Source organism: Macroventuria anomochaeta (assembly GCF_010093625.1).
Source record: "Macroventuria anomochaeta strain CBS 525.71 unplaced genomic scaffold BU25scaffold_9, whole genome shotgun sequence".
NCBI classification, from domain to species: domain Eukaryota; kingdom Fungi; phylum Ascomycota; class Dothideomycetes; order Pleosporales; family Didymellaceae; genus Macroventuria; species Macroventuria anomochaeta.
The window spans coordinates 633,429-655,695 of record NW_022985370.1 but is presented as its reverse complement, the minus strand read 5'-3'; the positions used below and the strand labels follow the sequence as shown (position 1 = coordinate 655,695).

At 51.7% G+C, this 22,267-nt stretch overlaps 9 protein-coding genes across 9 annotated transcripts; 6 read left to right on the top strand and 3 right to left on the bottom strand.

The window, feature by feature from the left end:
• Positions 1–328: 328 nt before the first annotated feature.
• Positions 329–2,904, top strand: BU25DRAFT_336508 (metalloreductase-like protein transmembrane component; the record flags this gene model as incomplete). Its single annotated transcript, XM_033702638.1, has 2 exons — positions 329–1,253; positions 1,328–2,904. The coding sequence occupies 2 exons, from the start codon at positions 329–331 to the stop codon at positions 2,902–2,904; spliced, it is 2,502 nt and encodes an 833-aa protein (XP_033563957.1).
• A 90-nt stretch (positions 2,905–2,994) lies between these two features.
• On the bottom strand, positions 2,995–3,663 carry BU25DRAFT_273948 (uncharacterized protein). The gene has a single exon (XM_033701852.1). The coding sequence runs from the start codon at positions 3,562–3,564 to the stop codon at positions 3,085–3,087; it is 480 nt and encodes a 159-aa protein (XP_033563956.1). The 5' UTR covers positions 3,565–3,663; the 3' UTR covers positions 2,995–3,084.
• A 428-nt stretch (positions 3,664–4,091) lies between these two features.
• BU25DRAFT_273943 (uncharacterized protein) lies at positions 4,092–4,462 on the bottom strand. The gene has a single exon (XM_033701850.1). It carries the CDS (start codon positions 4,412–4,414, stop codon positions 4,211–4,213), a length of 204 nt encoding a protein of 67 aa, XP_033563955.1. The 5' UTR covers positions 4,415–4,462; the 3' UTR covers positions 4,092–4,210.
• Positions 4,463–4,519: 57 nt separating this feature from the next.
• BU25DRAFT_364067 (uncharacterized protein) lies at positions 4,520–5,629 on the top strand. Its single transcript, XM_033703776.1, has 2 exons — positions 4,520–4,899; positions 4,962–5,629. Exons 1-2 carry the CDS (start codon positions 4,678–4,680, stop codon positions 5,166–5,168), a joined length of 429 nt encoding a protein of 142 aa, XP_033563954.1. The 5' UTR covers positions 4,520–4,677; the 3' UTR covers positions 5,169–5,629.
• Positions 5,630–7,317: 1,688 nt separating this feature from the next.
• On the top strand, positions 7,318–8,237 carry BU25DRAFT_489763 (glycosyltransferase family 15 protein; the record flags this gene model as incomplete). Its single annotated transcript, XM_033711442.1, has 2 exons — positions 7,318–7,541; positions 7,892–8,237. The coding sequence occupies 2 exons, from the start codon at positions 7,318–7,320 to the stop codon at positions 8,124–8,126; spliced, it is 459 nt and encodes a 152-aa protein (XP_033563953.1). The 3' UTR covers positions 8,127–8,237.
• A 418-nt stretch (positions 8,238–8,655) lies between these two features.
• BU25DRAFT_485804 (general substrate transporter) lies at positions 8,656–10,883 on the top strand (the record flags this gene model as incomplete). Its single annotated transcript, XM_033711243.1, has 4 exons — positions 8,656–8,758; positions 8,810–9,603; positions 9,656–9,964; positions 10,013–10,883. 4 exons carry the CDS (start codon positions 8,656–8,658, stop codon positions 10,397–10,399), a joined length of 1,593 nt encoding a protein of 530 aa, XP_033563952.1. The 3' UTR covers positions 10,400–10,883.
• A 1,482-nt stretch (positions 10,884–12,365) lies between these two features.
• Positions 12,366–13,249, bottom strand: BU25DRAFT_409024 (ubiquitin-conjugating enzyme). Its single transcript, XM_033705966.1, has 4 exons — positions 13,041–13,249; positions 12,898–12,986; positions 12,715–12,846; positions 12,366–12,669 (listed from the first exon to the last, which is right to left on the bottom strand). The coding sequence occupies exons 1-4, from the start codon at positions 13,091–13,093 to the stop codon at positions 12,494–12,496; spliced, it is 450 nt and encodes a 149-aa protein (XP_033563951.1). The 5' UTR covers positions 13,094–13,249; the 3' UTR covers positions 12,366–12,493.
• A 155-nt stretch (positions 13,250–13,404) lies between these two features.
• On the top strand, positions 13,405–18,366 carry BU25DRAFT_389040 (uncharacterized protein; the record flags this gene model as incomplete). The annotated part of the gene is made up of 1 exon (XM_033704497.1): positions 13,405–18,366. One exon carries the CDS (start codon positions 13,405–13,407, stop codon positions 18,265–18,267), a length of 4,863 nt encoding a protein of 1,620 aa, XP_033563950.1. The 3' UTR covers positions 18,268–18,366.
• A 440-nt stretch (positions 18,367–18,806) lies between these two features.
• On the top strand, positions 18,807–21,644 carry BU25DRAFT_273860 (uncharacterized protein). The gene is made up of 4 exons (XM_033701849.1): positions 18,807–19,085; positions 19,174–19,341; positions 19,387–21,402; positions 21,457–21,644. Exons 1-4 carry the CDS (start codon positions 18,920–18,922, stop codon positions 21,468–21,470), a joined length of 2,364 nt encoding a protein of 787 aa, XP_033563949.1. The 5' UTR covers positions 18,807–18,919; the 3' UTR covers positions 21,471–21,644.
• The last annotated feature ends 623 nt before the right edge of the window (positions 21,645–22,267 follow it).

Genomic DNA, 22,267 nt, shown 5'->3' with positions numbered 1-22,267 from the left:
GTTTGGTCTGGAAAGAAGCATCACGTCGGTACACAGATGAAGAGTTGAGTTGTCGCATTGCAACACGGACGCCGCGCAAGTATCGATCGGTTACACAACACATCGAATCCGATTCGCTCCACCGTGCCTTCACACCGCATGAACACAACCGATGCTACTCCACACTCGTACCTATGTAGGAACGAGTCCCCGGTTGTTCTATAAGCAATCGCTACCCCAACCTCATTGTCCGTTGGATCTGGTCAAATCGATTCTGTGATCCAGCTTTTGCTGGCAGCAGGTTCCACGAGCTTTTAAGCTCTTGCGCATACGAAACCCTACGACCAAGATGCCGGCGATATCAGATGCGGTACTGGGCCAAGCGGGTGTGGCTTTGGCACAGTTCGGAACCACAGCCACACATGCGCAGCGCGATATCGTGGATGTCGTCTCTTCGCTCGTGCGACGGTTGAACATACCATACAACAGCACAAGTCCAGCAGGGCTGATCGAAGCCAACACAGTGGACCCCTGGAACAAGAGTGGCAAATATGCTCTTGCATATGTCTACTTCTGCATACCACTGCTCACTATTGCTGCGCTCCTACGATACTACCATTTGTTCACGGATAAGATCCGGACCGCGCTACACCAAGAAGAGGTACTACAATCTTCAGCGACCTCCTCCCCCGACACAGACTACGAAATGTCGGTCCTGTATACTGACAAGTCTACTATGAAGTTCTTTCCTCGAGAGGGTCCATTGCCGAATGGACCAAAGACACAATCAAGTGTCTCTTCGCTCGGACCAATTAACAACTTGGTGGCCCTGTTCCGTTTCATTTTCTACCGACCGATTCGACAAATCAACATCCGTAAAGGCTGGAGACCACTTGTATTTCCTTCCTTGAGCGTCATCGTCATCGTGTTTCTCGCGTTTGCAGTAGGAATACTCTACTGCTGTATACCCCAGCCACTGTTCTGGAAGAGCATCACATATGGATCGCCACCACTTGCCGTTCGGTCCGGCATGATGGCCGTTGCTCTACTGCCATGGATCATAGCTCTCTCGACGAAAGCGAACCTTATAACCATGGTCACCGGTATTAGCCACGAGCGATTGAATGTATTGCACAGGTGGGCGGCCTATCTGTGTCTCGTGCTCAGTATCCTGCACACTGTACCTTTCTACGTCACTCCGATTTGGGAAAAGGGTGCTCGAAGAGTGTTCGAAAGCTTCTTCCAGCAGGACGGCTTCTATGCCTATGGTACCGGTATGTGCGACCACCTTCTCCTGAAACCCTCCTGTTCTGCACCTTCAAAGGTTCCCAAGCTAACATCCATCTAGGCATCGCCGCTCTTGTTCCACTATGCTTCCTGTGCATGCACTCTGTCGCACCCCTCCGCCATCGTATGTATGAGCTTTTCGTAGCTCTCCACGTGCCGGTCGCCATCGTCTTCCTTGGCATGATGTTCTGGCATTGCAACAACTACCTCACCTCTTGGCATTACCTGTTCTCCACCCTTGGCATCTGGCTTCTATCCTACTTCATGCGACTATTCTACTTGAATTGGACCAACCCGTTCCGGTTATCGTGGCTTATTGGAGACGAAGCTGCCGTTACCCTCATGCCAGAAAACGCTGTCAAGATCACAATACCTACCCAGACGAAGTGGAGACCTGGGCAGTATGTGTACCTCAGGATGCCTGGTATCTCGGTGTTCGAGAACCACCCGTTCACTGTCGCATCACTATGCGATGACGACTTTCCATCAGAGTATGGTGAGGGCTACAGGGACATGGTTCTCGTCTTCAGGCCATTTGGTGGCTTCACCAAAAAGGTTGTTGAAAGCGCATTGACACACGGCCCCTGGCACACATATCGCGCTTTTGTAGATGGCCCATATGGAGGCATGCAGCGACGCATCGAAGCTTTCGACGACGTTGTGCTCATTGCTGGTGGTAGCGGTATCACCGCAATCATCTCGCAGCTTCTTTGCCTCATCAAGAAGATGCGCGACGGCAAAGCTGTTACGCGCAAGATCCATGTTATCTGGGCACTGAAGCGTCCCGAGACGATGGAATGGTTCAAGGAGGAACTTCGCATTTGCCGAGAATTTGCGCCTCCAGAGACTGTGGAATGCCAATTCTACATCACCGCAGCAAAGCGCGTTGTAGGCGGCGGTCTCGTCAGTGCGAAGACACCCACACGCCCTGTGTCAATGTTCTTCCACGACAAAGTCAACGACGCATTCCAAAACATCGCAGACCACCGCCTGTCCGGCATATCCGGCATCTCTTCAAAGCGTCACTCCGCCATGATCCGCGACGAAGCTCAAGGCGACCCCGAGAAAGAAAGCGAACTCCGTCGCGAGAACGAGGACCACATCACAGCGCTTCCACAAACACACGTTCGACACCTCGCACCACCACGCCCCAGCTACCAAAGCAGCCACTCCGACACATCATCGCACCATGACACGATCTCCCCGATCTCCCACTCCATCTCTGCACGCCGCACAGACCGTAATCTCTCCCTCGACATCTCACAAGCCATCAAAGCCGGCTCCGGCGCCATAAACCCCGACGTCTACGACCCCAGCAACTCCTCGGCCGTGCAAGGCTTCGACTTCGGCTTCCCATCCACGCCAACCGAGTTCCAAAAGAACCTAATGCGGTTCGCCTTCCTACCCGCGGCCGTCAAGAAGAAAGACGGCTGGAGCACCGAGTACGGACGTCCCGACATACCATTTTTGTTGAAAGGGCTGAGTCGCGATTTTGGGCGGCGGACGTGTGTGTTCATTTGTGGGCCACCGAGTATGCGTGTTAGCGTTAGTGAGACGGTTGCGGATTTGCAGAGGAGCGTGTGGAGTAACGGGGAGAGAGATGAGATTTTCTTGCATGCGGAGAATTATGCGCTGTAGTGCGCGAGCCGTACGGCATTTTTCTTTAGAATTTTGTGTATAGCGGTTGGGATGGTTTGGTGTATATACCCCTTTTGCAGGACTTTTTGTATGTATGTTATGACCTATGATAGAGCGCGGTAAATGCAGAACTCTCTTCTACCAAACTGGTTATCCAGCTTTTGTGTGCACGCGACATGGTCATGCTGATGTGTCATTGGTAGCTCGACTCATCATTCCAATACAGCGTCTCATGCTGCACTTCCGGTCCCGTCGCCGCAAACTCCCAGCCAAACTTGATGCGAATGTACTGCAAAACATGGCTTGCAATCCTGATGTGCCCCAAATCCGTCGGATGGTACTGCGGGCCGAAATCATTGTGCTGAAGAATGCCGGTGTTGTCGAAATAATGCACATAGCCCTGATCTTCGTGATGCTTGTACACTTTATAGTTCTCATCCTTAAAAGCACCAACCTCGTAGTGTGTGTGTGTGTGTGTTTCCGCGCTGACTGACCCTGTTCCAGGGCGACATGATGATGACCTGCGCGATGTATGCTGGCCAAACGTGATTGCCACATCCTCCCCCTCGAAGGCGAACTTGAGACCAGGTGCTGCCCACCAGGAAATATGCTGACTGTCCCATCGTCCGTTGTACGAGAGCTCGGTGACATTGGCTCCATATGTAGTCCACACTGTTGAGTTCCCACTCCCAATATTGTGGATTTTCGTGTTCAAGAAATGGGTCTCTCGGACCTGTCCATTCTGCAAGATCACAGCATTGACTGTTGTTGCTATGAGCGACGTGATTGTTCAGCAGGAATTGGAGAGCCCCATGGTCACTGCTCAGTATAGCCCAGTGTCGGGAGAAGGTAGAATGAATCAACGGACTGGAGTTAGAGGAGCTTTATGGAGAGGTATCGACGCGTACTCCCGGAGGTAGTAAATGACACGACATGAGGCTATAGGCATGACATCGTCATAATCCCAGATTTCTTACCTTGTAGTCCGTTAGAAAGATATTGGCTTGGTGGTCTATGTTGATGCTTGTCCTGTTCCTCGCTCTCGGAGGGAGATGCTCCGGTGCTTGAGAGGTAAGACTGCCACCTGAGCCGGTGATCAGTCGGTGCAGTTCAAGTACATTTGCTAAGTCAGCATCACAACGGCTCAGTTCATCTGCCGGTATCACCCTCTTCTTGAGGGGTCTACCCCTTCGTGCAACTCCGTGCAAGATGGCGGGGGTTTCCTTTTAATCTCGCGGCAAAATCCAACACCCCCGGTCTACAGCGAACGAGAAAATGCCAGGCTGCGCACATGTTGACTGCACCTTCATTTAAGTGAGACTCCACGTTGCGCCGGCATAGTGACGGCCATCGGGGGAATGAAGCAAGGGGATGTAAATTTCAGGTCTCTTTTGACGGTTGTTTGTTGGCCGCTGATCTCCACGCGAGTTGCGAGAAGCGCTGGGCCGAGGAATGTCGCGCAGAGTGGTGCAGGGGCAAACCATGGCTGCGAATCAGTATGCTCGGACATGCCTCAGGGCTGCTGGTGGTCATTGTGGTGTGTGTGATGAAATGGATGGTTCATGCAATGGTTGCTTCTTCTCGGCGGCTGCACCAGCGCGCTTTTGGTTGTGGCCCTCTCGCCTGCCGTCGCGCTCCCCTCATCCTGCCATCACAACGCCTGAGGCTTCCTTTTGCAGGTGCTGTAACGTGCAACAAACCACAGTGTGCGACGCCTACTAGCTGTTTGTGGGCTGAGGAGCGTCCCCACAATGTCCTTAAGATAATGTGCACATGTCCACCGTTCGGGTCTCTGACCTGGGGCTCAACTCCTCAGAGCAGCGATTTCTCCAGGAACAGATTGCAACTGCCGCATCGCAACAGGGCAGCAGTTCGTCCCGCGCCGCTTCAAGAGCATCCAGTCAAGGCCGATTACTCCTGGATCCCACCAGTCTACAGGCGCTCGGCGCCCACTTTGATCGTTTGATGTACTCGATACAGCAACGATGGCAATATGTAAGCTGGCACTGCATGTTCTAGGGGCTTTCTGTATTCATAGAGTGCTGATAGTATCGCAGCTTACCCAACAGACTCAGACGGCGACCCAGCTGCAATACGACCGCGCCGGCAACGCGATGCAGATGGCCGACGCTGAAATCGCCCGTTTTCGATCCATACTTCGCGAGATTGACGAGCTCCAAGTCGAATTTGATAAAGTACGCCGAATTGGTGAGATAGTCAAGGGCTTCAAAGCGCGTGTTGACTATCTGGACCGCCGCTTCTGAGCCTGCCTACACAAAATACTCTTACATATGTCCCTATCACCGACACTCCTTCTCGACTCACGACTTACGACATTATATCGCACTTAGCGATCTTCATGGACACTACATATTCAAGAGAGGAAGCCTCACGGCTCGGAAAACTCTAGGGAGGATACCGAGATTTGGGTGCCTCACGGCAGTCGGCGTTCTGATATGTTATGTTTGGAGTATCTGCGGGCATACCCGGGTCGATTTCCTTTGATGTTTGCCAATAATCGTTATTCTGCACTCGTACGATCTGTTCTTCTCCCTCGATGTTCGTTGCTTTTTCTCAACTTGGAGCATGCGATCGGCCCTTGTAACATCGTGCTATCCTATTTCAGATTGTTCTGCAGACAAGTGCACTACGTTCGTCGTACATTCTCACATGGCAGTGCAGCCACTTACCCATACTGATCGAAAATACGAGCCGCAACCCTTCGAGTCGATCAACTTGCTTTGTGCACTACTCAATACTCGCACAACAGCACTTTAACGCGACCCTCGTAAGAGCAGATCACGAGAAAACGCACTGGTTCAAACAGCCTTCACCGTTTGCGTATGTTATGACTGCAAAGCGAGTCTACTCTTTGATATATGTTACACCCAAGGCCATCCTTCCTAGCCACTTCGCTACATTCTGAGAATGATTCGATGTGTTCCAGTCCTGCAAGAACGCCTCCAGCTGCACGCCAACGCGTGTTTGGCAGCTGCAGCACCTCTTTAGACCATGAACAATACCACGGAATCATCGAAACACAATGCCCGTAAGGACAAAAACCCCCCAGGACGTCCGTGCACAAGAGAGTACTTAGCAAATGTATTCAACCCTCTAGTCAGGAGACCAGTGTGTTTCTGATAGCTTTCGCTGCAGATCTGTAAGCACTTGCACATCAACGGCGCACACGGAACATGTCGGTCGAAAGCTCCTGATCCATGCTTCATATACCCCAACCCGTCTTAGTACGAGATTCTTCGAAGTCCATGCTCGTACACTCCAGTTTGAGGCTAGTCTTGACTGCCTACATCTACGTGTCGTTCGTTTGAAGCTTGCTAAAAGTGGCAGAGCTCTAGAGCCAAGGTCCAGGCATCCGAGCGAGCGGAACTGAGATTGCCACTGAAAGGAACCGTACATACAAGCAGTGAAGAGTCCTGAGACGTTGAGCTCATACGCACGGGCAAAGCTTCTGATGGCTCACAGTTTGGAACTAAGCTCCCGATCGAACTAGACTTCGCGGAAAACGAGCTTAAGGGTTTACTAAGGTGAACCTGCCAAGCTATATTCACAGTCTCTCGTCTGTTCAACCTTCTATCTCGGCTATGCCGTTGCGTCATCCATGCTCTCTCCAAAGACCGTGGTGTGCATCCAAAATGCTTTTCTCACGCCTTCGCCAGGCTCGTCCTGGAAATCTAGTATATCGCCTCAGCCACTTTATATCGAGGCACTGGAAAGTCTTATCCTTTTTGGCAATTTCCATGCTTCTTGAGCTTGTCCTCCACATACGTAGCTTCGAAGTCGTCCGCCTAGTAACGAATCTCCACCCTTCTTTTCATGTCGGCTATCAAGAACCTGTTCTGAACACGGCCGCTCGGGCCAAAGCAACGCTGGTGATGCTTGCACGAGAGCGCATAGATGACATGCAGCGCTAGGGGGCACCATGTACGCAGGCACGGAGAGCTATCACCACATGTGTAGATTCCAGTCTGGGTAGGTCACCACAACCATTGCACTTCAAACTCCCGCTGATGCTGACCTGTAGCTTCTTCTACGATCATCCAGCCCTCCAACCTTACAAGTGGTACTGGCGCGTCGAGCTTGACACAACATTCGCCTGTTCGATAACATTTGATAACGTACAATCCCTTCGTCGAGATGGCCAAGCATTGCAAAACATACAGATACACGATCACGCTCTGAGAAAGCGGTCGAACAGCAGCCTCCCTCTTCCGTAAACTCACTGCATACGAGTCAAACATGCACTACCCGACGACATCATTCTGGACTGTGATGATGGACGCATCGTATATGCCCTGGCCCTTCAGATACATCCTACCGTTATTGCGCAATCGCGACGCCAGCGGTGATATGTGGAACATGTGCCATTTCTGGTCGAATTTTGAGATCGCAAACATGGACTTCTTCCGTTTACCACAGTATCGGGATATGTTCTGTTCTCTAGATGAGGATGGTGGGTTCAACTATGAGTGGTGGGGTGATGCACCAGTGCATAGTCTGGCAGCTGCGATGCTACTCAGGCCAGAGCAGGTGCATCACTTCTTCGACTTTGGGTACAGGCACGCTGACTTCCAGTACTGCACGTGTGCACCGACCGAGGAGGAAAAGGAAAAAGGAAAGTTTGTGCTGAGCGCAAGTCAAGCAGGGAAAGTTGGGTTGTTTCCCAGAGAAGAGCTGGGTTGTAGGTGCGTTTGCAATCCTGCGATCAAAACCATTGATGGGACATGCTTCAAGCGGATCAGGAGCACAGTTATGTAGAGAAGTTAGATGATCCATCGATTGCTCAAGAGAATGATTTCGAGGTCGTACACATTTTGTGTGCGCGAAGGTCCCTTTGCTCTGTCTCATCTCTATTGCTAATAACACTACTTGCACTTCAAACTTAACGCGTTCGTTGCTGTCTCTCTATCTCACCTTTCTTCAACGGAGTAACAATAGAAGACAGTCCCAACTATAACACCATTGACAGATCCGTCACTCACAGCTTCAACGAAGCCAACAGGCTATGGGATGACGATCAGGCAGATGCCGCTGCTGAAGCAGCTCGCAAACTCCTAGATGGCACCACTATGCCCAAGCGCCATCCCATGAAGACGCTTATGTTGCTTGCTCTTGTACTTCCTAATCTACCTATGGTAGACAAGGCAAACGTACACTGGGAGACAGCAGTTGCGCTTACGAGCGACGACTGTAAATTACAATAATTGCTCACATGAGCGCATCTACTGACCAAGGCATACTAGGGCGAGCCACAGCCCGTCCACTGGTTTCGGACCCGAAGGAGATGGATTGGAGGGGACGGAAGGACACTTCTTATAGATAGCTATCACCTCCAACTTGTGCTCGATACGTCCAATATCGAGCTCTCAGCTCATATCGCAAAGAGAGCGTGCATCTGTTTGAGATCGTCCAAACTTCGTGTTGTGGTGTTGAGTGATGAGGCTCACGATCTAGATCGATGGCAGGGACGATGTGCGGCAGTGAACGTGGTGGGGCCTTCCCGTCTCAGCGTACACCAACCCGCATCAAGGAAGGCCTCGGTACCAACACTACGCACCATCGTCATCATCTGCCGCAAGTACCCACCATCTGACCGAGCTTTTTACGATCGCGGGAAGACATCCAACGTCTTTTATCTGCCCACCTGCCATGTTTTCGTGGAATTGGCGCGGCGTTTCCTTCTGAACTGCACCTTTGCTTATGCAATTGCAACCGAGACCCTGAACCGCAACGATGTCTTTCATCGCGAATCATGTACGCTCTGCGTGGAACGACAAGCAGACGCATGTCGTTGCATTTTCTGCAACAGCCATTGCGCTGTACGGCTACGACCAGGGTATGTATATGCATAGTGCTTTATTTGTTATTAAATAGACGTTGACGATAGTAGGTATGATGTCACTCATCAACACGAATGAAGACTACCTGTCTACTATGGGCATTGAAGAAAAGCCGCCGATCGTTGGTGTCGTTGTTGCTGTGTACTACCTTGGTACAGCGGTAGGAGCTGTACTTTTCTCCTGGTTGGCGGACAAGCTTGGGCGCAAGAAGAGTATCTTCTTCAGCTTGGCCTCGGCTAGTCTTGGAAACTTGATCATGTTCGTCGCCGGCTTCAAATTCCAGCAGATAGCACTCTGGGTAATGCTAGCCGGTAGGGTGATCATGGGTCTTGGAGTTGGAGGAATCGACGCTGTAATCCCGACATACTCATCTGAGCTGTCTGCGGACGATGCGAGAGGTAAGGCATTAGCGCAGGAGTTCCAGTCAAACATCTTTGGACTGGTCATGGCGTTCGGCATCAACTTGGGTGTCACCGTAGCTCTAGGTACATCTAATCAGTGGGCCTGGAGGATTCCCATCATCGTCATGCAGGTGTACCCGGTTGCACTCATGGCACTAGTGGACACTCTGCCAGAAAGTCCGCGCTGGTTCATCTTCAATGATAAGCAAGACGAGGCGAAGGCGGCTCTAAAACAAATTTACGGTGACGAAGGCAAACAACAGTACGATGATCTGGTCGAAGCGCACGAGAAAGAGCAAGGTGACAGTGTGGGCTACTTCGAAATGCTCAACCCATACCACCCGCAGTTCCACGCGACTATGGTTACGATCATGTGTCAAGTCAACCAAGCTCTGACCGGATATGGAGCAGTCTCTGTGTATGGTCCTCAGATCTTCCAGGTAAGCACATTCGAAGATAAGTCAAGCTCAGCCATGGTTGACCAGACTACAGCTTCTCGGGTTCGATACTCGCACATCGGAATACATCACACTCGGCAATTACACCTCTTACTTCTTCCTGATGACTCTCGCGTGGCTACTCATCGATGCTCTCGGTCGCCGCAAGCTACTCATCCAGTGCTCTATCCTATTGTCGATCTCCTTCCTCATCCTTACAGTTTTCGGTGGTCTCTCCGAAAACTCATCGAAGGTCGACATTCCGATCATCGTTCCTGGCATTCTCGGCTCTATTACACTCTTTTTTGCTACTGGTGCCTTTGGAATTGGATGGCTTGCAACGGTCTGGCTGATCCCGACTGAAGTATGTTACATTGCTCTTTTTGCTAAATTCCTACTTACTGGGATCTAGATTTTCCCAATGACCGCTCGCGCTCAGGGCACTGCCATCTCCGTCATCATTTGGGGACTCGCCAACTTCGCGATCACTTTCTTGACACCCGTCCTGTTCAACAACCTCTCTTACTTCATATTCCTAGTGTTTGCAGCGACGAACGCCGTCGCCGGACTATGGACATACCTCTACCTCCCTGAGACTGGCGGCAGGAGCTTCGATGACAACCAAGAGTTCTTCAAGCAGGCAAGCGAAGCTAAGACGTGGCGCGTGAGCAAGGTCGCGAAGGGTGAATGGTCGAAGATGCTCTACCCAGATCCGGAGAGCGACGGAGACCGCATCGTCGACGCAGAGAGGGTACCTTTGCTGAGAAGGGTACAGGATCAGGTTCCAAGTGCCGAGTAGAAGCTCGGCTTTCATAGGTAATAGATTGGATACATCTGTGCTATGAGGCACTCCAAAGTATGAGAGAGCATCGAGGGAGCGAGAAGCAACTGCACAATCAAGCAAGCTGATGCCTTGTATACATTCGTCCGAATCGCTCATCTCGCTGAATTCGGGCATCTCTGCTCGGCCGTCGTCATATCTCCGGAACCCCCCACCAATTCCGCCTTCTCTTCTCACTGCCAGTTCACCAGGCAACAGCGTCATACCCCGAAACACTCCATTACCGACCCCGATATCTCCACCAAAGCCAGCGGATATCGCGGCCCCTCCTACGCAAACTTACAAATAACCCTCTGCAGGCCACGCACGCCCCTGCATCGGCATTCCCACATCTCCACCTCCGATCGCACATGCATTGTATACATGCGACTATTCCCGTTCCACATTAGCGCTCTGATGGGCTGATGTTGTGCATGAGAAATGCTGAGGGGTATAAAGCGGCCGTTGCTCTTGAGGTGTGTGTGGCTGCATGAACATTTGTATTTTGTTGTTTGGTTGTTTGAGCCTTGTGTAAGCCGCCGAGTCTGGCTAGGCTGCACTTCGACCAACGATAGCGCGAGGAATTGTGATTACTGCGACACCGAGAAAAGGAGCATTTATACTGCGTAGCAAGCCCTTGCGTGTCTGAACGAGCTCAGATCTATTTGTTCAAGATTTGCACGAAACGAAGAGCTTTAAGATGTCGACAACTCGCCTGACCATCTACGATTTGCTCCGCATCACCTACACGTACGAAGGCAGAGCTATAGAGGAAGCAGCACGAATCCGTAGGGATTCAGTATGTTCGGCAAGTCTCATCTCGAAAAGCGTTACCAGGGAAACTTATGCTGATAGCTTCCAGACACCAGAATCATGCTCGCATATGTCGCCACCCTCAGCCTCTGGCAACTTCAGTGGCCTTGAAACCGACTTCACACAGCAATTCTGCCGGAAAAACAGTCAATGAACCAAACGCTTCATGCTCGTTACTTTGCGCACTTTGTGGCGCACGACGGAAGCAAGGACAAACGATTTGTGTCGACCACATTACGGCCTTTCAGTACGGATCATTCCTTTCAGCACGAGCTTGAATTCGAAAGCAAGATTGTCAACGAAACCGGAATGCAAACCCGGTTAGCCTTATCATCAACAACACTTGGGTCCCACAACGCCTACAGCGCTTAGAGCTCTCGTATTTCATTGCTCAGCACGGACGGACCGAATCGAGTACGCAGGCTATTTGTGGGGACGAGCGGGGATTGCTGAAGATCAAAAGAAGAAGTGAGGCGAGCGTAACAAGGCAGCGAGCACGTTGTCGCAGACTTTGTAGACTATTACGAAGGTGTCGCAGAAGTAGGGTGGGACATGTGGGGAGTTATAGTAGGCCTTGTACGTGCGGTCTAGGTGGATGAGTGTTTACCTGGGAGGTATGCGCTGAGTTTGGTGCAAACCGGTGTAGTGTAATATGTGTGGAGCCAAGCAAGCTTAGAGTAGCATGTTAATTGTTGATAGCGTTGGGCCTGAATGAACAGCTTTTCATCGATCACACGTCTGGTACCTTGGCCAGTTCTCTTCTGCTGCGAGCTCGTCAACTGAACAATGACAAATACGTGTGGTATTTCGAGCCGATTCTGTAGATAACAGAGTTGCTAAGAATGGTGACGTCTCTACGCTCTTTCATACCTCGTGGGATCTGTAAGTCAACTCGCCTGAAACCATGAAGGTCTCGTGCGCCGCCGCTGTTGTGTAAACTCTCAGAAGGATGACACAAAGAAAGGAACTGACGATTCAGGGCATCATTCGTATTTAATCATCAAGCTGGCCAAGAACCTGACTGGAGGGCCAAAATGCTAATCTCCATCCTGCCAGGGCGTACCACCTATATGCTATCCAGATTGTCCGACCGGCGCCAGGCTATCAGTGCCACGAAAATGAGCAAGTATATGCACAAAGAGAATGGTGGAGGGCCTTGAGAGTCCAACCCACCGTTGCAAGGAAAATGCGAGAAGCATGGAGTGTCCCAAAGCTAGGCTTCGAGTCGCAAATGCTGTTGCAGATACAAGCAACTTGCGCTCAAGCCTTTGCGTATTGCTGTGTCCATTCCCTAGCCGTGGCAATAGCCTGTGCCTGGTTCTCCTTCCACGCTTGAGCTACATCGTTCGCGAGCGGGTCGTCTGGGTTCGGGGCGCCGAGGAGAGCTTGAATCGAGAGGAGGATAGTCCTGATCTGGAGTGCGGGCGACCAATTACCTGATTACGTCAGCTATGTCTTGCGCACATGGCAGGATTACTCACTCTTCAGAACATCGAGGCAAATGCGGCCCAGCCTGTCGATGTTGGGGTGATAGATCTTGGTGAGGAAGCGGACCTTGGGAGGAGTCATGGGGTAGTCATCTGGCAGGAAGAGCTCGAGCTTGAAGACGCCGCCTGCATACTGTCAGTTTGCAACGGAGCTCCGCCTTATGCGCCCAAACCTACCCTCGTAAGGCGACTGTGAGGGGCCATCGATAGTCACGTCGAAGTACCGCAGGTTGTCGTCGTGAGGGGTCGCAGAGATGCCTTGCACTCTGCAACGATCAAACATCAGCATTTACCACAAACAATATACTGAGAGGACTCACGGCTCGTTCATCAGACGCTCGGTCTCCTTGATAATGCGCTTGGGGAGAGCCATAGTGGGCTGTACAGTTGGGAGAGGAGGAACGTGAGTATGCTTGGAGAGAATCGGTGAAGGTTCAGGTGGTGGTTGCGGTCCCCCTTGCGTTGGATTGTGAGGGGCTTTGTAATGTTTGCGCTGGCGATCACAGTAACACGATCGTGAATGTCTGAGCCACAGGGCGAGACAACGGGCATGACCTCAGCGGGGCTCGTGGGAAAGTGCCGCTGCCCGAAACGCGCTAAGACAGCTGGCCAATGGGAGCAGAGCGCAGCGCGTGCCCCTGCCCTCTGCTTCACGCATCATCACGACACCCAACCTCCATCGCGATGGCAACTGCGGCTGGGCCTGCGACAGCCTACGAAAGCCCGACTTTTGATCGAAATGTATCGATCGAAGTCGATGATGATATCGGCGCGGCCTCCATCTCACCGGCAGGCCGGGACGTGGTGCTGGCCAGCAGGACAGGACTGCGCATCCTAGATCTCGATAACTTGTACACTCCGCCACTTTTCATTGCCAATCAATCTTCCTGGGATGTTGCGGACGTCCAGTGGTCGCCGTTTGCCGCGCGCGCAGAATGGATCGCGTCGACTCGTAATCAACTCGCCCTCGTCTACAATCTTTCCATGCCACACAACTCCAAGAAAGCTCCTATCGAGTATACACTACGAGCCCATGACCGCGCCATTACCGACATTAATTTCTCCGCCCATCATCCGGATCTTCTTGCCACTTGCGGTATTGACAGTTTCGTCTTCGTCCACGACTTGCGTTCTCAGCGAGCACCCCTGAAGCTTGCAGACTTCACAGCAGGCGCGACGCAGGTGAAGTGGAACCGTCAGAATGACAAGATTATCGCCAGTGCACACGACAAGCACCTCCATATTTGGGATGTTCGCAAAGGTGCTACGCCGCTCACCACCATCGTGGCGCATAGCACCAAGATCTACAGTATCGACTGGAACCGCTCTGATCCTTCCAAGATATTGACATGCTCGCTCGATTCGACTATCAAGCTCTGGAATCATGTCGGCAAGACTGCTACGACGAACACTCCTCGACGCGTTATTTACACGAACTATCCAATCTGGAGAGCTCGCCACACGCCTTTCCCCCATGGCATAATTGCTATGCCTCAGCGCGGAAACTCCAGCTTATGGCTCTACAAGCATGTCAACGACAGCAATAGGGAGACCTTCACCAACGAAGCTGTTCATGAGTTCCGTGGACATAAGCCCGATGCCCAGGTTCGAGAATTCTTATGGCGTGTCAGAGGTGGCACAGATGACTATATTGACGATAGAGAATTTCAACTAGTCTCTTGGGGCACGGATAGATTTTTGCATCTTCACCGCATGGGACCGGAACTCCTAGATAAGTCTGTTGGTTTTCGAAAGGGTGAGCCGCGTCTTGAAGCACCCAATCTCATGCGCAGAGGGGCAGCCTATGTCACATATCGCGATGGTCCCATACCTACGCAAACAACCAACGCCCAAGGCGAGATCACATCACCACGCGTACCACCGAAGGGCAACCTGTCTACCCTCCTCCAGAACTATTTCCCCCACAACGATGTCTTCAGCTCGCGGCACGCTGGCGATATCCGATCTCAAGCTAAAGTCGAGACACAGGCAGCACGAGAGACGATGACTACTGTTCCAATACGGCGCAACAAGTCTCGGGTAGTCACTCAAATCAAATGGATGGATGGCGTCAAGTTCGGTGGTCAGCATGACAAAACTGACGAGATACCGACTCGCCCAGAAGAAAAGTATCATGAAGACAAGAGCTCCAACCAAGAACAGGCTGACCTAGGAGCTGAGATCTCGCAGGTTGGCAGCAAGTACAAAAAACTGGACTTCGAGAACATTGATGTACCGAATCGTCTTTTGACAGTTACATTCAATGGGCCCTGGGGTGATTACGATCAGGCCATCGACGAAGTCAAGCTTGTATTTCTGCGACTGACCATCAGATTCCCGGCTGAGTATCCGAGGGCCGTAGAGACTGAGACCGATGTCGGTCTAATTAGGACAACAACGCCTTTAGAGATCGAGTTCGAAAAGACCACAGCCTCCATACCGAAGGAAAACCAAGATGATTTGGTCGAACGCATGAATCAAATCGCTGAAACATGCGCAAATCAGGAACGTGAGGCATTGGAAGCTGTCCTCTCGTATGCCCTCGGGGAACGTGGATTCCAGAACAGTCTTCATCTACCGGAAGACCACCATTCATCGGACGAACTCGACAACTTACCAGGGGAAGAGAGTTCCAGTGAAGACGACGAGAACGAGGGCGAGTACACTAATGATGCCATGAAATCATCTCACACCAACGCCAACGTACCGCTACCCGTTCAGTGTTCTGTTCGTTTCTCTGCTTCTGGATCGCTTGTAGTGGCTAGAGTGCCATTAGTACGGATGCCACCACTTCTGACTGCTAGTCCATTTCGCATGACCAGAAGCCTTCGACATGGACCTGCCAAGGACGACATATTCGATTCATTCGGTCGCTTTACGACTCAGCATGCCGAGGACTCAGATGTGGCATCTTCGCCTGGGTCCTCTGAGGCTTCATGGGAGTCATCGAGCTCACCATCTTCTGCATCGGGTTCAGAGCCCATGGTTGAAGCTCACCTGGGCACTTTCCAGCCGCCCATGGCATGGCAGAAAGCAGGAGCCAGATTTCAGTCCCGAAATTCTCTACCTTCGTCAAATGGGGCAGGAAAACCAGCAGCCAGGAACAGATTCATCGTTTCCATTTTATCCGCAGCGGTTCAAGATCTGGTGCCCAGCAAACGAAGCCTTGCAGAGCAGTACCGGATCTTTGGACCTGGACCGGAAGTTTGTGAGCATAATGCTGATGTGGCGAAGAGGAATGGCCTAGATGACCTTTCAGACATCTGGATGCTTTGCAAGCTGATCCTCAGCAACGAAGTGCCTCTGGAAATACTGCCGCAACAGCACCGGAGAGAACAGGTTGTCGTACTAGCTCGGCGAGCTCTTGTGAGAATCAAGCGTAAGGACAGTGGGCTGGACCTCCAGTTTGACGAAGCAGACACGGTCACGAACCCTCGATTGAAAGGACGCATTAAATGGGGCAACCATGCTGTTGTCTCCTGGCTTATCCCTGCTTTGTTTGACCATTTCGAGCGCCTCGCAGACACGCAGATGCTTGCCCTGATGTCCTGCATCTTTGCAGAACCTGCTGCTCGTGAGGGAGTCACTTCAGCAATGGCGAAGATGAGACAATCACACCTTCCAATGTCCATGACTGCACCAGCATTCTCCCTGGATTACTTTGCATCTCCAGACATAGCATGGAGCCTGTTCAATCCGACTATTTCTGTCCCTTCTACCCCATCACATTCGCGCTTTGCTACACCGGTGAACGAGTTCGGGTGGCAGAGGCTTGCGAAAGATCTTGATACCTACGGTAGCCACAGTAGCTCGAACGGACCCTGGGGTAGTGATACGATAGCCTCTGATCCCATCACGCCCTACTCCACGGATAACACTCCACCCGTCTTGTCCAGAGCTTCGACTGCGAGGAACGCCCATACAACAACTCATACGCCCTACTCCACTTCACCTGAGCAGAGTCACTCAAACATCAAGCGGGCTTCGACTGCGAACTTTGCAAGCGCTGTCGCTGCTTTGTCCCGGCCGTTCGCAAATGCCATGTCGGCTTCGCCACCTGTGAGGTCACGCACAGATGACCTCTCGACTTCAGCACCGACAAGTGGAGTTACGTGGGGCACTACAACGTTTTACGGCAGCGACTCCCAGGACCGCAGCACTCTTGCACCAGCGCGTATCAAACATCACAAACGTGCCAGTTTCGCCGAGACAGAACGTGTCAACGTAGACGATCTGTATGATTCTGACATCGAAGAAGAAAAGCTCCCCGACAGCAGCACTTTTGCTTACGATGGATTCTCCGAACATAGATCATCCGTAGAAAGAATAAACGGCGATGGTGGCGACTCGGGAGGAAGGATTAGGGTCACACTCAAAAATCAGGATCAGTTCGACGATGAGTCTTGTCTCAGCAGACCCTTACTTGACATGAGCAAGGACTGGCTGTATCGTGCTTGGAGAGAGCAATATGCTGAGATGCTGAGCGGTTGGGGACTCGTTCGCACAAGAGCTGAGGTCATGAAGTTCAACGGACTGGTGTCCTACTTCCCACCAGAAGACTCTCGCAACAGCTCAAAGGCGGACTCGCTGCATCTTGCGCTGAAGAAAGGAGGTGGAGATGGGGAAGATCATGCCACGTCGAGACAACGCTCGAGAACGTCGACAACACTGATGCCTCCCTCACCCGCGCCCGAGTCACGCTCGCCAGCTGCATCTGCAAGACAGTTCTCTTTTAACCCTGAAGCGAGAGCCTTCGAACCAGGTCAATCAGCATTCACCCAACCTGAGGACTTGGCCGCCCCGACTGACGTCCTCATTGCCTCAGAGAAGTATCTGTGCCTCTCCATACCGGCTCCTACCCCCTCGAGGGAATTTGATGAGAGTGTAGCTGGTCTGGGTACGTCGCCAGGGCAGACAAGTTTGCACCCTCGACAAGGCAGCAGGCCTGGCAGACCGAGTCTCTCACGTGGGACATCGAACGTCTCTGGGTCCTCACTCTTGATCGGCAGCCGTGCGCCTTCAATAGCCCCTACAAATACCACGTCCAAGCCTGCTGCAGCCGAACCTGTCTACTGTTGCGGCATCTGCTGGATCAAGGTCTCAGGTCGCTTCCGTCTTTGTCCCTCATGCGGCCACGTTGCACACTTCGACTGCATTGATGATGGATTGGGCATAGAAGAAGGTGAGTGCGTGGTCGGCTGTGGGTGCGGTTGCGGGTTCGAAGTCGAAGACGAGAGGACTAGAATGGAGGCATATATCGATGAAGTCAGAGCCGCTACAGCTTCAGGTGTCACTTGGGAAGATGGCGATGCCTGGATGCAAATGCTGCCTCCGGAATCAGAACTTGCAACGCCCAGCGCGTTCTCCGAGAACAGCATGTTCGATGGGTTCAACTGGGGAAGGGGTGTGTCAAAGATCGCAGGCGCTGGTAACGATAAGAGAAAGGACAAACCGAGCGGGAGAAGGATGCCCAGCCCAACACCTACCGCGGCGAAAAAGAAGAAGGGCAAGAAGAAAGTCAGGGCTTCAGGACTGAGCTACTACTGAAGCCGAGGTTCCGTACGCCCAGCCTAACTCAGCGCGATTATACTCATATCCCAGGAGTTGGAGTTGAAGGAGGTTTCATGTTGTTGCGAACGATACCCATGTACTACTAGCATGTACGCAGAAAAGTACATTTCCTCAAGACTGCTTGCGACATCCGTAGCAGTACTGATGAGCAGCGCCCGTTTGAAGCAGGACCGGGATCTGCAATATGGAAAGGCGCAGTCAACGTTTTGATGCTGCACTACCAGAATGTGACTGCCGAAAGTAGAGCCTCCTGCAGCTGTCACACCCGAACATGGACTCGACCTGACCACAACCATACACAAGAACACCAGCAGTGTCTCGAAAGAACACCAGATCTTACAAGTGCCCCTGTCATCCCAATGAGCTGGGTGACACGGATGATGCGCTGCACCCCACGTCCGAGCAAGCTGTTTGATTCGCTATCCCAAGCCCGAGCTCCCCGCATTAACCTTTCGAGTGCAAGTGCAAACTTAGGACCAGTTGCCTTGATTCCACTTTAGATACGGTTGCCTGTCGTTTATCCGCTGACTCTTGACAGACTGAAACTTCGATCCGACCAATCTCAACACCACATAGTGGTCGTGGCCTACTCCAAGCTGACAGGGGAGCATCGCAGTCAAACATTCACATGGCGGAGACCATTACGGTCCCGGCATCACTCGCTTCTCCGCACGCTAGTTCGGTACCTCGAACTCTAGCAAAGAGCCGCTCTCAACGACCAAGATCCAAAGATGCGCCAAAAGCGTCAGAGAGCAGTGGCATCACCAAGAAGAAACAATCCAAGAGTCGCAATGGTACGTGGCTTTAAATTCGATCTGATACATTCAGAAAGAATTCTGCCATCACCCTTCTTCGGATCATAATCTTGACGAACGATCATAGGCTGTGTCACCTGCAAAGCGAAGCGTCTCAAATGCGACGAGGTCAAGCCAAGCTGTGAGCAGTGCAAGAAACGAAATGTACCTTGTGGAGGCTATAAGAAGGACTTCAAATGGCGACCTTTTGAAGAACCAGGTTATATAGGAAAACAGACCACCAAAGCAAGAAAAGGTATGGTCACTCGAGCGCGCTCTTCTTTAATGCTGACTTGGACAGACTCAGGTTCATCTAGCACAGTCCCTGCACAGCCTGACTGTAATTACAGACTCAACTCGCATCAGCCATACCACGACTACGCTGATGTCGCCAAAAGCTTCTATCATGCGCCACCACAGTCGTTGATACCCGATGTATATAACTCGGCACATGGCAGCTCCGTTCCACACCTATCACATCCGCTCGCCGAGAGGACGTACGCCACATCGATGTTGTCCCCATTTGCGATTACTCCACAGTCCATCTCCCCAGTTGATTCACATGCACCAGTTTTCCCAGGATCAGAGAGCCTTTATGGAGATGGCTCGGTGAGGACAGGGCGGAGCGAGATCACCGCGCCTTCTAGCGTGGCTGCTGGACAGTCGCCTCGGCTCATGGACCTCCTCGTACCTGGGACAGACCACTGCGCGCCTCCAGAAGAATATCTATCGTATCGAAATCAGCATGAGACGTTCTATCAGCTTACTGGCTTCACACCTCCAGCAGATCCAGATGACGACGATATCGAGGAGATACCCCGAAATCTACACCATGTTTCGAGATCTTGGTCCTTGCGACATTCCTCTCCAACACCGTCGAACTTTTCAAGTTCGTCTGCTGGATCTCCAGATCACGGCATACCTGTGCAACCCCAACATGCACTCTCTTCGCCCGAGGCAATGTCACGACGGTTTCATAGAGACACGTGTGGGATACTGTCCGTGAAAGATGGGCCTACAGAAAATCCGTGGCGCACCCTCATCTGGCCGCTTGCACGCGACTGTCCAGCTCTGTATCATGCCATTGCATCCATGACATCATTCCATCAGTCTTCTCAATTTCCATCTATGCGGATTCAGGGTATCGATCATATGCACACTGCAGTTCAGGCCCTCGCAGAAGGACTTCAGAATATGCGTTTCGATGCAGCCATATCGACGACATTGGTATTAGCTTTCGCTGAGTCCTGGGATGTGCACATCAGCACAGGTATCAATCACATAAAAGGTGCCAAGATCCTGATCAACCAAGCTCTGATACAACATCGACAGCTACATAAGCAGGATGAGGAGTGGAAGCGCCTAAAATTCCTTTGCAATACGTGGATCTATATGGACGTTATCGCTCGCTTGACATCGGCAGATGATGACGAATCTAACGATGTTGATGCCATTTACGACAGTATCCACTCAACAGGGGAAACGGAAGCGTCACTTGACCCGCTGATGGGCTGCGCACATTCACTGTTCCCTATCATTGGCCGTGTTGCCACTCTCATCCGGAGGTTGCGGAAATCGACTCGAAATTGTCCGGACCTTACTATGCAAGCGATGCGTTTGAAGTCTCAGCTAGAGGAGTGGAGACCGCCGTCCTATATTGAGAAACCCGAAGACGAAACGACAAGCCCGAGAGACTCGCTCAAGACCGCCACGGCTTACCAGTATGCAACACTACTCTACCTTCACCAAGCTTTTCCCGAGGTTCCCTCACTACCGGCGCTTGTCCTTGCCAAGCGAGCATTATGTGAGCTTGCCGCAGTCGAGCCAAGCTCTCGCTCATGCATCATACATATCTACCCTCTCATGGCCGCAGGCTGCGAAATGGTTGAGGCAGACGATCGAGCCTGGGTAACGCAACGCTGGGAGCTTCTCTCGTCCAGGATGAAGCTCGGTATCATTGACAAGTCCCTGACCGTGACCAAAGAGGTATGGGCTCGACGAGACATCTATGCCGCGGAGTGCAACATCTTCGAAGCAATGCGCAGCGATAGCATATCCTCTACAATACCACGTAAGCGTAATCTCGACGCTTATCTTGACAACGATGATGACGACGTCTGCTGGCTTGAATCAAGGCCTAATCGTAGAGCTCCCGACTCGGATGCACAGCATCCAACGTCGATCTCACATCTGTTCGAACAGGGACGCCGAAGGAGTGGAGCATCACCAAACGACAACGTAGAGCTGCTCAATCCAGAATTCACAGTCAAAGGTCGCCTTCACTGGTTGGGCGTAATGCGAGATTGGAACTGGGAAGGTGAGATATCACAAACATGCTGAAAGTATTACTATGAAGTACTGACTGCTATAGTACTGTTGGGCTGAGCGCACTATCCAACTCGTCGCCACTAGATTTGAAAATCCGTCAGCATCTTGCATGCTGTCTCCTGGTCATTCCGCCGCACTGCGTCTTTGAATTTGAGGCTTGGGCACAAACGTTGACATTCAGGAACCCTGTCGGCTCTCATCCCAACGACCAAGCTCGAAGTGCTCCACCTCTCCGCCTTCTGGCAATTTGAATTGCAGATCTGTGTACATTGCCGGTATCATCATTACCAAATATACCACCATATTTGGTCTTAGAAAGATTTTCGACGTTTGACCTCAGGTTACTCAAGGAAATCTCGAGAGCCGTTTTACATGCCACTACACATGCATCACCTGGGCGTTCAGTTACCAACGTGCCTGTGGAACAGACACCACAAACACTAGTCGAGGAAGCTTACAACGCCAGAGATTAATAATCTGTACAACAAAGCGGCTGACTGCTGGGGCAATTTCGGAACTGACGGGACGAGACTGTTTGGTAGAAAAGAGCTTCTGAATACAGATCCACATTTCGCGGTAGTATTCTGAGGTCTGGGATAGTTGCAGCGACGAGATGGTCACGCTCCTTTGCTGCCGTTTTGTAGCCTTGTACAGTATGCAACTTTTAGCATCGCTCTTGCACTGTCATTCGGCGGTGCAAGAAAACACCACAGTCGTCCTTTGACATCAAGTATGCATATCATCACACCGTTGAATGAAACCAGGGCACATGTTCTTTGACAGCCAACCATTAACCATAACGTTCAAGTCTTTTGATCCTGCAGGTACCCGACATGTAATGGCTACGGACACGT

Excerpts from the sequence above, each read along its gene's own strand:
- BU25DRAFT_273948 (XM_033701852.1), bottom strand. The coding sequence starts at position 3,564 with ATGGAGCCAATGTCACCGAGCTCTCGTACAACGGACGATGGGACAGTC.
- BU25DRAFT_273943 (XM_033701850.1), bottom strand. The coding sequence starts at position 4,414 with ATGTCCGAGCATACTGATTCGCAGCCATGGTTTGCCCCTGCACCACTC.
- BU25DRAFT_364067 (XM_033703776.1), top strand. The coding sequence starts at position 4,678 with ATGTCCACCGTTCGGGTCTCTGACCTGGGGCTCAACTCCTCAGAGCAG. Across the intron at positions 4,900-4,961 it reads TACAGCAACGATGGCAATAT|CTTACCCAACAGACTCAGAC; the intron begins GTAAGCTGGCAC and ends ATAGTATCGCAG.
- BU25DRAFT_409024 (XM_033705966.1), bottom strand. The coding sequence starts at position 13,093 with ATGGCTCTCCCCAAGCGCATTATCAAGGAGACCGAGCGTCTGATGAAC. Across the intron at positions 12,847-12,897 it reads CTCACAGTCGCCTTACGAGG|GCGGCGTCTTCAAGCTCGAG; the intron begins GTAGGTTTGGGC and ends GACAGTATGCAG. Across the intron at positions 12,670-12,714 it reads TTGCCTCGATGTTCTGAAGA|GTAATTGGTCGCCCGCACTC; the intron begins GTGAGTAATCCT and ends TGACGTAATCAG.
- BU25DRAFT_273860 (XM_033701849.1), top strand. The coding sequence starts at position 18,920 with ATGGCGGAGACCATTACGGTCCCGGCATCACTCGCTTCTCCGCACGCT. Across the intron at positions 19,086-19,173 it reads ACAATCCAAGAGTCGCAATG|GCTGTGTCACCTGCAAAGCG; the intron begins GTACGTGGCTTT and ends GAACGATCATAG. Across the intron at positions 19,342-19,386 it reads GACCACCAAAGCAAGAAAAG|ACTCAGGTTCATCTAGCACA; the intron begins GTATGGTCACTC and ends TGACTTGGACAG.